Below are 13,073 nucleotides of genomic sequence, written 5' to 3' on the forward strand. Positions count from 1 at the left end.
CTGATGAACCCATGTTGGTTGCCCCTAAGCATGATTTCCCCTGCTGGCCCCTTGTGGATATGCGCCAAAATAATTTTCTCAAAAAGCCTGCCCAGGATCGAGGTAAGACTAACTGGCCTAGTTTCCCGGGTCCTCCTTCTTCCCCTTTTTGAAGATGGGAACCACCTTGGCCCTCTTCCAGTCCTTTGGCACCACATCAGAGCACCAGAAGTGCTCAAAGCTGTGCCAGGGGTCCTGCAATGACCTCAGCCAATTCCCTCAGTACTCTAGGGTGGAGATTGTCTGGACGAGCTGACTTGAATACATCCAGTCCCTTCAGAAGTTCCCTAACTAGTTCCTCACTAACCCTTGGCCTAGGTGTGCCTCCACTGGGGCCTGAGGGGGTTTTGTTGTTTAAAAGCTTTATTGTATTGTTATAGAACACACAAAAATAAAAGACATACGAAAACATGTCACAATCCATGAGCCAAGAACTCCTCCTCATTGTACAATGTTCAAAAGCAAAATAAGAAGGGGAAAATCAGCTTGCACTGAATTTCACTCAGTATTAAGTAAAATACTAAACTACTATTTAGTATCTTTAGAACTTATAGATCAAAAAAGGAAAATTACTGCATAAACTCTCAGATCAATTTACTTTGAGTGAAGATGGACTGTAAAGGCATAGGTTAGCAGTGCTGCCTGTTATTTGGTGCATTTTGCACTTTCTGATACTTATATGTAGGTAATTATATACACAGATGTATATCATCAGTTAATACTTCTAATTTAAAATATAGCAAGCTTAAAATGGTTTCTGTTCATTATTTTTAATATAAAGATTTGAGGGGTTTTTTTTTTTTTTTTTTTTTAGAAGGATACCAATTCTTATGCTGGCAAAAGAATGCGCAAAAAGAACATGTAGTTAGCCAACAGTATCATTAATAGGGACCTACTTAAACTGCAGCAGAAGTCTACAGTGACTCCTTTAGATTTCACTCTTTTTGCTTTGCGCCCTCACCCAGTGCTGACTGTCCAAGAGGCCTGGTAGCCCTGCCACTCGCTGCTGATTAGCTAGGAGGTAAAACCTGCAGTTTTAAATATACTATGGTGTTTGCCTCCCACCACCTACTCACCAAGGGTCTCCAGTGATTGCTGCTGATTGGCCAGGGAGGCAAAAACTGTGGTGTTTGCCCCCTGGCCAATCAGCAAGGCCCCCAGGGCCCCCTCAGCCAATCAGAGCAATGCACTTCCACCATGATTTAGGTAGGTCTCTAGTGATGATTGGAACACTCAGCAAGAGTGAAGGTTTGTTTTTAGACATGTCTTATTTAAATCCCTCCTAAAGGATCACTTTCAGTGTCAAAATGGTAATAATAAAACATGTATTTAAACCTCTAAAGTTATTCCATCCTCTTCATTACCCAGTTAGCATCTTTTAGACAGCAAGCTCTTGAGGGCACAAGCACAAACTATCTTTATAGAAGGTACAAATTACCTTTAGGAACAGTGTGTTGGTGATCAATAATAATTAAAGTCTTGCATAATGTTTAATTCTTTTAAGCTTGTGATGAATATATAAATTTTATATTTCTCCAAGCCACATGTGCACCAGTTGTGGGACATTAGAAAATAGGACGTTTCCTGTACATTTGCTGGGCTGCACAAGAGAAAGATTCTTGAATTTCTCTAAATTAAAGTCACTGCAAAAAAACTGTGGGAAAGCTGGAACAGCACTTAAAACTTATGAAGCAAAATAAATTACATCCACTCTACACAGCACATCCTAAAGATGCTGTGCTGAAATATAGTTTTTCTTCAGAAACCTAAATTTCACTAATACTCAAAGGATTTTACTCCATGAGCAACACAATAACATTTTAAAACCTTTGTGGTTTTACATGTTGCAATCAATAACCCTTTTAATAAATTCCAAAAACCTAAGCCTCATTTGAATTTAAGACACTCTCTCCATAACTTCTGTAAATTGAGCGACACCAAAATTTCAAAACCTAATTTATAAAGTACAGTGATTACTTCTTCGTGGAAGGGCTGGGCAGTGCAAGTGCGGGATCAGTCAGACAAAGCCAAGCCTGAGCTTACACTTATTTCCTCATAGCCTAGAAAGATATTGTGACAACCTGGCTGAGAATCACTAGCCTACGGTTTATAGCAGCCTCTTTTGAAGCTATTACACTGAGGAAGTAGATGGAATAACAGTGTTTATAGTAAAATGGTAAAAAGGATGAGTTGGCATGTGGAGGCCTTCAAGGCCCTGACCCCAGGGGCAGAGGTAGGAGGAGTAAGCTACAAGATTTTCACAACTTAAATCAATGTAGAAACATAAGTTTTAAGAACAAGTTTCTTACTTTAAAAAGAGATAGCTGATTGTTCTGGGAATCGTTCTTTTTTCTTTTTTGTGGCAGGCAAACAAAAACTAGCTACATAATATTCTATTAAGTTATTTCACTAATAACCAAAACATAGTCTGCCTCTAGCAGTTGTTTGTCTGAATGTAGCAAAATAGCAACAACGGAAGCACCTTCACACTATCCTTCCAAAGTTACCAAGAACTCCAGACCAACTATTCTAGAGCAGCAGCTGGCAATTATGGCCAGCGGGCCAGATCCAGCCTGAAGAGCAAAGCAGTAGCATTTGGTGGTGGAAGAACTTCTATTCGTGCCATGCTGTGCCACATTGCATTCCACAGCTGGGCAGCCAGGTATTCTGCCTAAACAGTGCACCGTGGTTGGGTGGCAGAGAAGCAGCAGCAGCCAGGTCCTACCTTTGCCACACCTCCAACGTCACCTGGGTTACTCTGGCCCACAAACAGAAGTCATTGGTGACCTTGGCTCTAGAGCTACAGTGTTTCAGCAATTAATAAAATCAGTTATTTTTCCATCTGCTGGAACTACCAGACACCTATTAATAACATGGTGCAGTAGTGGCTTTTGTGGACTGAATGTATGCTTAAGATGAAAAGGAATAGGAAACGATTTATTTTGTAACAGCCAACAAAAAGCCATCAAATGGTGAAAACTGGCAAAGTGCTGTTCAGTATTACAAAGGCAGCCTTAATGGGATTTATTTTTAAACAGATGCGAATGCAGAAGCCTCCACTGGATACTGCCTGCTAATTAAAAATAGAAAAAAAACACCAAAATATTCCTTTACTAATTCATTTATTAACTTACACGAATGGAGATTAAAATAGTTTCAGTACCTCCTATTCTCAGCCAAAACTGAACCTTCATCCTTGAGCTGCTTGCTTTTCTCCACGCAGTCCCCCATGAGAACATCCTTCTTCTTCTTAGCTTTATGGACACCATTACCATCTTCCTTGTCAGCTAGATCCTCCTCCTCATCAGCAGCTTCAGCTTCAAACTGCTGGGAAGTGGCCTTTGAAACCTTCTCACCAATCTTCCTTTTCCACCCAAAGGAAGCCATGCTGGAAGACTGAAGGGGACATTTTTAAACCAATGACATTTTGGTCTCAAAAGATGCAGAGAAACTCTTTAATGCCTTCATCTGGATTCAGGCAGCATTGCCTGACCAGCTGCTACCAAATATGATGGATGAACTACATGATACTGGGGGGCAGCAAAAGAGCCTGGGAGCCAGAGGCAGTTGTCTGAAGCAAATGAACGGTTCAGAAACGCAGCTCGACAGACATGGATTAAAGGGCTGAGGACCACCTACAAGCCAGTGAGAAGTGCCCAGTGAGCGGCACACATGCCATACCAGAGGCTTCCTGGGGCCCCTATAGGTGCACGGCCCGACTCCAAGCACTGCTCCCCACCTCGAAAGCAGGTGACCGAGCCCTTCGGCCCGGGAGTGTGCCGGCCGGATGGGGCCCGATGCAAAGGTCGCTGGGGCAAGGGGGCCCAGGAACTCTGCGGCCTGCTCCTGCTCCCGCTCCCGCCGGGCTGGGTCCGCGCCGCAGGGCAGAGCTGGGCCCGGGGAGCCTAGCACAGGGCAACGTTAGCGCGCAGAGGCCTTTACCTGACCCGCTTCACTGCCTGTTTTTCTTTCGCCTCCTCCGGAGATGCGACCTTTGAACCCGGAAGCGGCAGCAGCCTCATCCGAGACGACGCGGAAGTAGCTCCCCCGCCGGAGGAGGAGCAGAAGCAAAGGGCGCCCCGGCCTTCAGCTCCCAGCATGACGCGCGGCCCTCGCCGTTGCGCCGCAGGGGCTCCTGGAAGTTGTAGGCTTCTGGGCCCGCAGCGCCCCTCCGGCCCAGCCCGCGGCGGGGGCTGGTCTGGTTGGAGCTAGGCCGGGGCCGCCAGCTCAGTCGTACTCTTTTCGTCCCGCCGCGGTCGCATGAGGTGTTGCCAGGCGTGCGCTGGTCATCAACGCTTGTACGATCAGTAACAGGGGAAGTATTCAAGATGCACCAGGGATGTAGGTGGTAGCCGTCTTGGTCTGAGACCAGAAGAAACACAAAACTGAACCGAGACTTCTAAAGCCTTCCATTTCTTTTAGTCTTGAACCAACACGACTACCAGAGACATTCCTGAAACATGAAAGATGCCGAATTTTAGCCCATTTTGGATTTTAAACCTCATTGGTGAACAGCAAAGATTTCTACACCTTCCTGCCACCTGACACCACTAGGGAAGCAATCCTGCCTTCTCTGCTCATCAAAGAGCAACTTGCAAAGACACTACTCTTATGGACATGGCTTCCTCTGTGCAAAAATGAAATTTTATTTCCTACCTACGTATGGGGATTTCTTACCATCTTTAAATTTTCCCTAAGCCTGATGAAGGCCATGAGAGCCAGAAAGCTTGCATAAAAAGATCTTTTGGGGGGGAATTTCTTAGCTGATCTAATAAAAGATATATCATCTCTGAACCAAGAGGTCTGGCGTTTTGCATTGCAAGATGTACCAAGTATCCCAGTGGTAGCCAGAGGCAGAATCAGAACGTGTGGGAGAGGTGATATCTTTTATTAGACCAACTAGATTTTTGCAAAAAACTAAAAATAAATAATAAGCTTTAATTGCAAGCTCTCGGGCACAAGCAACCTTCAGGCATAGCAGAAAAGATTGTAAAAGTTCTGTTCTACCCAGGAGAACCTTTACAGGCTTTTCTGCTATGCCTGAAAGGTGCTTGTGCCCAAAAGCCTGCAATTAAATAAATTTTTTTGCAAAAATCTAGTTCGTCTAATAAAGGATGATATCATCTCTATCACAAGCTCTGATTCCAAAATGTACCATAATTTTTGAAGCAGCCCATTGATGCAGCATATGCAAAACCCAAGTCGCTCTCGGATTTGGAGGTTTGCTGTCAGCACTCTTACAACTGCTTGCCTCAAAATAAAAAAAAATGCTTCAACTTTTACCTGGCTCTCATTCATGCACTGGCAACTTACAATGATCAATGGAAATGAGACTTATTTGCATATTTTTTCAGTGTATGATAGTTTTTTCAGCAAATATAATTTTGACCTTCCAATACAATAATTTCATATTTAAGACCTGGCAACACTGAGGCAGCACTTAACTATAGGGACTGGATCCAATCCATGTTACTGCACACAGTGCTGACAGTGTATTTAAATCCTTAAACAATGCTGATGGGGAGGCTTCTCTAACACACTTAATCAAAAAGTTAGAGAGTTAAGAAGTAGCGCATTACGGTTTGCTTTCAAAGACTCACCCAAATAGCCTCAGAACCACCAAATAATGGGCAGAGGCATCGCAGCAGTTACAAGAAGGGACTCCTGTTAAATAAAAAATTGAGGCACAGTTCTATAAATCACTGGGCTACAAGGTGAACATTTACTTGCACTGCAATAATTTTATTTATCACTGTGTAAAGAAAAAAAATTCAATGAAATCTAGCATACACTCAGTGTAACATGGTAAGAACTCTGGTCAGGAGGGCCTATAATTTGGTGCACCTGTATTTAGGGCCCAAGAACATGGCAAGAGAAAAGAAAAAAGTCCTTTTAGTAATGGAAAGTAGTTTAATCTGATTTAGAATAAGAGCGAGATGTAAGTGAACTAGCTATTACTAAACTAGGAAATAAAGAACAAGAGATGCATTAGAAAAACTGAAACCACCAGTCAATCAGTCATTAGCGCGCAATACCTCGGCTGGAGAATGTGGGCTTCGTTTCCTCTGGGCTTGATGCTGCAGTTCTTGAAGGAAAGTAGACATTTCTCAGGGTTTGGAAAGTGCTTTAAGATTATACAGCATGATATAGTACATGACTTTGCAGTTTCTGAACTCACCCAAATGTTTATCATTCAAGAGCAAGCAGTACAGCTTCCACCCTAAGAACCACATTTCCCAACATTAACTAAAACAGCTGTTCTAGGAAATATAAATACATGGCAAAATTTTAAAAAAATCTGTATTCAAATTAAGTAAAAAAAAAAAACCCCACACATATAAAAACCACATTCTCTACAAGTTCAATAATATTTGAAAAATTCTCCTTCTGACAAGCTGTTAGTATATAGTTTGAAGATCTCCAACCTCAAGACTTTTCATGAAAAAAGATACATAGTTTATCTTATTCTTGATTAGATAATTGAGACATTCTTTTCTAATTTGTCCCCTTCGCAATGTATGTCATTACAAAGTGCAATTGGAATTTATTACACAGGCCTCACAAAAACTTACCTCATTTACTGCCTAGTACTGCTGGATGGAGCAATATAGTACAAACAAGCTCTTCAAAAGGTAGCTCTCCACACTACGAAGTCTAATGATTCTCACTCAGATTATGGGCTGTTGCTCATTAGCCACTGGCAGAGTACTCCCAGGTTGTCCATAAATCACTCCTGCCACAGCCTGGCTGTAATCCAGTTCAGAATACTTTTCTGGGGTTTCTAGAAACCAACTACACAGGACACTTTTCTGAATACCAAGCATTATTATTGCTGGGGAGTCTTGTAATTGGCTCATATTTCCATTGTATAAATTTAAATGAACATTTGAAAGTAACACAGTGAACTTGAAGTGATATCAGACCATCAGAGTGATGTGAAAAATTTAGGGCAGCATCCTAACGTTCTGCAGCCAAGGAAAGAATAAATTACAAGCAGGTAGGTAATTAAGTAAATGTAAAGTACAGGTGTTTCAGGAATCAGATTTTGCAGTAAGGACAAGGGGTCTGTTAGAGGACCTCAACTTGAATAAATATCCCACTCTATAGAGCATATGAAAATATCAGGAACATTAATAATCTCCACCTCTCACCTTCACTGTTCTTTTTACCAAACTGTAGTTCAATTTGCATCTTGCTGTGGTATAGCATAATTCTGACCCTAATCCATGATGCCATTAAAATACCTGTGCCACCACTCTACAGCAGCTCTCTACAAGTCTGTTAACCCACTTTAAACCATTAGCCAAATGATGGAAGCAACAAGACAGTGTTAAAGGTTTATTATCCAACTAACTGTATGGGGAGGGGTGGGGGAAAGCTCTCAGCAACAGTACCACTACCTGTACTCATCTTCAGCCACTCCCTCTATACTGTAATATAGCCAAAGCAGTACTAAACCCAACAAATCATCCCCTGCCACAGAAGTAGGGCACCAATTTATCTGAAAAAACAGTAACCGAGCAACATCATTCTAAAGTTGCTAACCGTACCATGTGCAGATTTTCTTCACAGGCTGACCATTGTGTTAAGACCATCACAAATTATTCCTTTGGCCTTAAATTATTAACCTAGAACAACTGGAGTGCCATGCATGGTAGAATACTGCAATTCAAACCCAGCACAGTGCAAGTCCTTAATATCTATCTAAGTTAGGGCTGCAACCTAAATGAACCACTCCCAATGGGTAATGGAGAGGGATGGCAAGACAGAGAACAGGTCCTCAGCTTTGTTATAATTTTCTTGACATTAAAGAAAATGTTGCCGTCTCAATCTGTCAATGTTTATCACACATGGAAATTAAGGTTGCATTTACACTGAGCTACTTTAAGTACCGGAAGGACCCAAATCACAGAAGTACAGCGCTCTGTATGAATTAGTTTACATCTAGAGTTAACGTCAAGAAACAAGAAGAGCTACTTAAGCTAAACAGTCTTAGGACTACCAATAGGCAAAAACTGGCTATAAACTACATTAAAATTTAGGCTGGAAACCAAAAGACCATTTCTAAGCAACAGACCAGCAATGTTCTGCAATTGCCTGGCAATCAGGAGAGTGGGGTTTGAACAACTTAGAACCCCCCAAAAAGGGACACACATGACTGTCTGCAGAAAAGTCCCTTCCAATCTTAAGTTTTTGCTTGCACATTTTTTACACCCTACACTTATAAATTGGGCCTATTTAATAAAAATTGATCACCCTACTCATGGCACAAGAATAGTTAGAGGCGGTGATTAATCATTAGCACTGAATAATCAGGACTAAAGATCATTTGGTCTCAAGCCAAGTTTTACAGCAACGTAAAGTTATGGTAGTGTTAGCCAACTGCTGAGCTTCTGAAGTTAGTGACATTTATAAAAATAAGTTTAGTATTTAAAAGGTACATTTGAAATCTACATGTACTACCAAAAAGAGTACAATGGGATTTATGGGTCACCCACCATCCTGCTTTTCTACCACCTCTGTCTATATTTAGCTATCTTTCTGGATTTGAAATAAATTTAGTAATCCGCTTTAGGTTAGCATATGAAGTTTATATACAGACACAAGACAAGTAGCATGCACATAATTCTGAAACAAGGTTGAGTATTTTATATTTAGTAACATAGCTTTATCTTTTGAAAGTTAAAAAGTCATACATACAATTATAACAAGCATTTTCCATTCAGTATTGCCAAAAATTGCAATAGGAAGTAGGCACATCTTTTTGTGAGAAGAAAGCATCCATTTCTTACAACACACAGTAGTAATTAACTGACAAAATAAAATTTTAAAGTCTGTATTCAAACACTTGTCATGACATATGTGAAAGTTAACTTGATATATTGCACCACCAAGATGGATTTATACCCCTTATTAATGAAGTTACACTGCACATGGACAGTCAGATGTAACCATGTCTTATGAACAGTTACAATACAAACGCATGGTCCTTCAAGGGACTCCAGCTGGAGCAAGCTTGGGAAAAAATAAGCACTCAACCAGTTTAATAATCCCTTTGCTATTGTGGAAAATGTTGGAGTACCCTCCCCTTCAAAGCTCCTCTTCATTTTGCAGTGAATTCTCTCTCACAACCTATTGGCAGATACTAGCAAATGTTTCAAGAACTTCATTTTGACTTCATTGCAAGATCACTAAGATCTAAAATGTGTGTGGTTACGCAGATTAATGAAATTTTGCAAGAAACAAATTAATTACAGTCCCATTTCTCCCACCCCCAGCCAGTATAAAATCTGCACTTGAGAAAACTTTTGGCCATCAAAACTGATTCATCATTTCAATAACGTTTACTTTATTTAAAACTATGTATACAGTATATTTCTGCCAGGAACTTATTTTAACCTCCAGATACCAAGACAAAGTAAAAACATGGTTGCCTTAAAGCTTAAGAGGGCTGAAAAAAGTATAAAAATGTAAAAGTCAATTTGCACCCTGATCCCTTAACATGAGTGTTCAGCACTACAAAATATTTGCAATCAGGAGTCTATATTTTTTAGAAAGTTTAATTTTAGTATATTTTCAAGAGATATTTTAACTAATCCCAAATAGATTTCAAAAGAAGAAATACTGTAATAAAAAAAGAAAAACTGTGTGTTTGTATCGCATAAGTGCAATGTTTAACAATTTGAAAATTAAAAAAAAAGCGTAACAAAAAGGGATCACAATAAGTTAATGAAGAAGTGCATCACAACCAATACTTTTTTTTTTTTTTTTAAAAAGGCTTTTAAGAAGTAGGTTTAGCTATTGGTCTCCCTCCCGAGCTAAACATCTGTTACAAAAATCTCAACTGTAGAAATGCTTCATTTTAACACTAAAGTAAAATCTTTCATTTTGGGACAAAGTCCTTGTAATGCAGGATTACAACACTGTGTGACACTATCTTGAAGACAGGAAAACAGAAGTTGTACCTACTTATTGGACAGACCGTACAACTCCCAGATTCATAATGCAAATTTAGCAGATCCTAGATTTAAAACAGGTGCATGGTTTCTTCCAAGTCAGTATATATTAGCAACACTTAAGAGATCTGCTTCTGGCCAAGATTGTATCATATTTATTTAGCAGTTCACAGTAGGCAAAACCCTAAATCCACTGAAGTCACTGACAATGTTACCATAAGCTTCAGCTGAGTCAATATTTCACACTATATATTAAATTTTTTCATTGACCATAGTGGCTTTAACGAGGGAATCTTTTTGGGACTGAAGATCTCGTGGATTTCATTTTTACAATTCTGAAATGCGAGATTAAACATTTTTTCTGGAATACACAAATACTGTTTTACACTTAAAACTGTCATAGCTAGATGATGGAGAAAAGCAGTAAGTACTTCCAACTGCAGATGAGACATGCTTAAAAAATGCTTCCATTATGTGCATATGTTGATTGCCCTAACTTAAGAGTCAATTCTTTTCTGAAACACTGCTCAAGTTTAGAAGCACTAGCTTGTTTGTTAGTGCCCACTACAATCATGCCTATATTTCTGACATGGGAATCTCAGTTGAATACTAGCAATCAAGTCTATATACTTTTATCTGCACGAATCAGATATGTTTCAGTTCAAATAGGACTTAACTGCACTGTCAACTTTAGGATCTCTCAATTAAAATGTCAAGATGTGCTATAAAAAGTTATTTGAGCATCCTGGTCTAGATAAAACAGCTTCAACAGCAAAGTGAAACCTATACAATATATGCCAACTCATCAATTTTATAAAGAACTAGGTCTAGGAAGTATTAAACACTGATCATTTGAACTCCAGTGCAAAATTCTGAAAAAAGCATATGCTAACCTGTGGTGCATGCTCTTTACCATGCACATGGCTCTAATAAACAAAATCGCTCGGCCTGTAACAGCACTTTTGGAGCTGCTGCACCGCTGCTACACTTAAAACTACTAGTTAACCTGCACAGATCATAAACCCAGTGGAAAGAGTCATCTTCTGTGGAACTGTTCTACGGCATGAACTAGCTGAGACATCATCCCCCTTCCTTCCCCCCCAACTGCATGAGGAGAGCACTCTGTTCTACTGACGTTATGCAGCCCATATTACTTCACCCAGTGCTTACAAAGTATTTAAATCCTTAAGAAATGCCAACTGGTTGGATTCTCCAACACACTTATCAAAATCTGAGAGTTAAGAAGTAGTATGTTATAATTTGCTTTAGGCTGTTCTGGGTGAATAGTTTATTTACTGCCAAATAAGCTGGATGAATACCACAGCAGCTTAAATATTACTGCTCTTAAAATAACTGAACAGTTCATACTGATAAAAATCGAGGCACAGTTATAGATTGTGACCAATAAGTCACTTTGATGGGTCATAGGGTTAAGAGGTGAACATTTACTTACACTGCAAAAAAAATATGTATCACCAGCATAAAGACAAAAAAAAATCTGCATGGTTCAATAAAAAGTTCTATGAATTCTAGTGTGCACTCAATGTAAAATGTTAAGGACTCTGCCAAAAGGGCCTATAATTTATTGTACCTGTATTTACTACTGGACAGTGAACAATCATAATTCACTTCAACTTTAGTGTGTTGCAGGTCTAACTGCCCATAATCATGTTTCAGTTCCTGTGCAAATCGCATTATGTGGCTAGGTTTTTCAGCGCCTTAAATTTAACTTGATTATAATTGGAAGCATTTGACTATGATTTAGGCATGCTTATTGCTGTAAAAGAAATAAGCCAATCTTTAAAATTATTGTGCAAGTATTTTAATAAGATTTGCACACATCTCAAAAAATTCTATTGTATGACTTCCTGGTCTCGGAGTCAAGTCAGATGTAGAAGAGTCAAGTGAAGAGGTCACTGATGAGGTACTGGACATATCTACAGACTTTCCTTGTGCATCAACATCTGAAGATCTATAGTTGCTCACTGAGCCTGATCTCTGTGGAGTTGTAGTCCCAGACTTTGTTTCAGTAATTTCATCTAAAAAGAAAAACAAACAAAAAAAAAAAAACACAAACACACACCTAGATGAAAAACTTTACAATGGCAAACTGGTCATTAAAAAATACCCCATGAAACCCAAAGGTCCATCCAAGAGTCCCTGCAAGGTAATCCTGATTTCTACTATTATTCACACAATATACTTAAGCAGACTTAGCACTTCTAAATATGCACACGTTAACAGGATTAAGAATTTGGCATTTGACTAACCCAGGCAGAACCATCCTCCAGAGATAGCTGAAGAAACAAAAGGTATTACCTTTAACCATGTCTTCAGATATCATTTATTTCAGTCAGAACATTGCACGGTTATAGTTCAACAAGGTAACAGGAAGTATAAGAGTAACAGGGTACTTGAAGGCAGACTCTAAGGGCTACCTTAGTTTCGCAGAGTGTTGCTTCTACCCCTGGTCTAATGATTAGCCATTCTATAGTGTAACCCCACTTTACACCCCACACATTTTTGTGTATTTCTTGGACAAACCCCATTCCCAACCTTCACATGTATACACTCTGTAGTAGTCACACAGACATCACCCCTCTTCCAAAGCCAAGTTATTTGCAGTTATTCTCCTTTTGCAGCATCATTCCCACTCCCCTAAAATTCAACTTCTTATTTTCTCTCTGGTCCCAAAAACTCATAACAAGCATTGTAAAATGGAACCACCTCCAAGCCTGATGACCACAATCAGGGAGCTCAACTCATGAATATGTATAGCTAAGACATTAACCTAAACACAGCTAAGTTACATACCAGCTGAAGACCTGAATGTACCACTCTGTATGAGCTTAGCCAATGTAAAGAATTCAGCTGTTACTAAATACATGCCCATATAGTCTATTAGTAGCCATTTTAGTAACAGCGGACAGAACTACAATGTACATCTGTGAGCTGCAGAGTATGAGTCAATTTACATGTTACATGCATGCTTAGGGGCAACCAACATGGGTTCATCAGTGGCAGGTCCTGTCAGACCAACCTGGTGGCCTTTTACGATCAGATCACCAGATCATTAGA

The 13,073-nt window shown here is 39.8% G+C and overlaps 2 protein-coding genes across 5 annotated transcripts in view; both read right to left on the reverse strand.

The window, feature by feature from the left end:
* The window catches only part of TTC33 (tetratricopeptide repeat domain 33), a 72,822-nt gene extending 68,735 nt beyond the window's left edge, over window positions 1-4,087 (reverse strand). Inside the window, exons 1-2 of the mRNA XM_019531995.1 lie at window positions 3,982-4,087; window positions 3,203-3,435 (exon numbers count right to left, since the gene is read on the reverse strand). Of these exons, the coding sequence (XP_019387540.1) occupies window positions 3,203-3,426 (224 nt within the window). The 5' untranslated portion in view covers window positions 3,427-3,435; window positions 3,982-4,087. The remainder of the gene's footprint in view (window positions 1-3,202; window positions 3,436-3,981) is intronic.
* Window positions 4,088-8,834: 4,747 nt separating this feature from the next.
* Window positions 8,835-13,073, reverse strand: part of PRKAA1 (protein kinase AMP-activated catalytic subunit alpha 1) — a 29,918-nt gene continuing 25,679 nt past the window's right edge. For all 4 annotated transcript variants that reach the window (XM_019531996.1, XM_019532001.1, XM_019532000.1 and 1 more), the window contains one exon: window positions 8,835-12,034. In XM_019531996.1, coding sequence (XP_019387541.1) covers window positions 11,802-12,034 — 233 coding nt within the window. In that variant the 3' untranslated portion in view covers window positions 8,835-11,801. The remainder of the gene's footprint in view (window positions 12,035-13,073) is intronic.

This window comes from Crocodylus porosus, unplaced genomic scaffold, assembly GCF_001723895.1.
Source record: "Crocodylus porosus isolate Cpor-Errol unplaced genomic scaffold, CroPor_comp1, whole genome shotgun sequence".
Classification (NCBI taxonomy): domain Eukaryota; kingdom Metazoa; phylum Chordata; order Crocodylia; family Crocodylidae; genus Crocodylus; species Crocodylus porosus.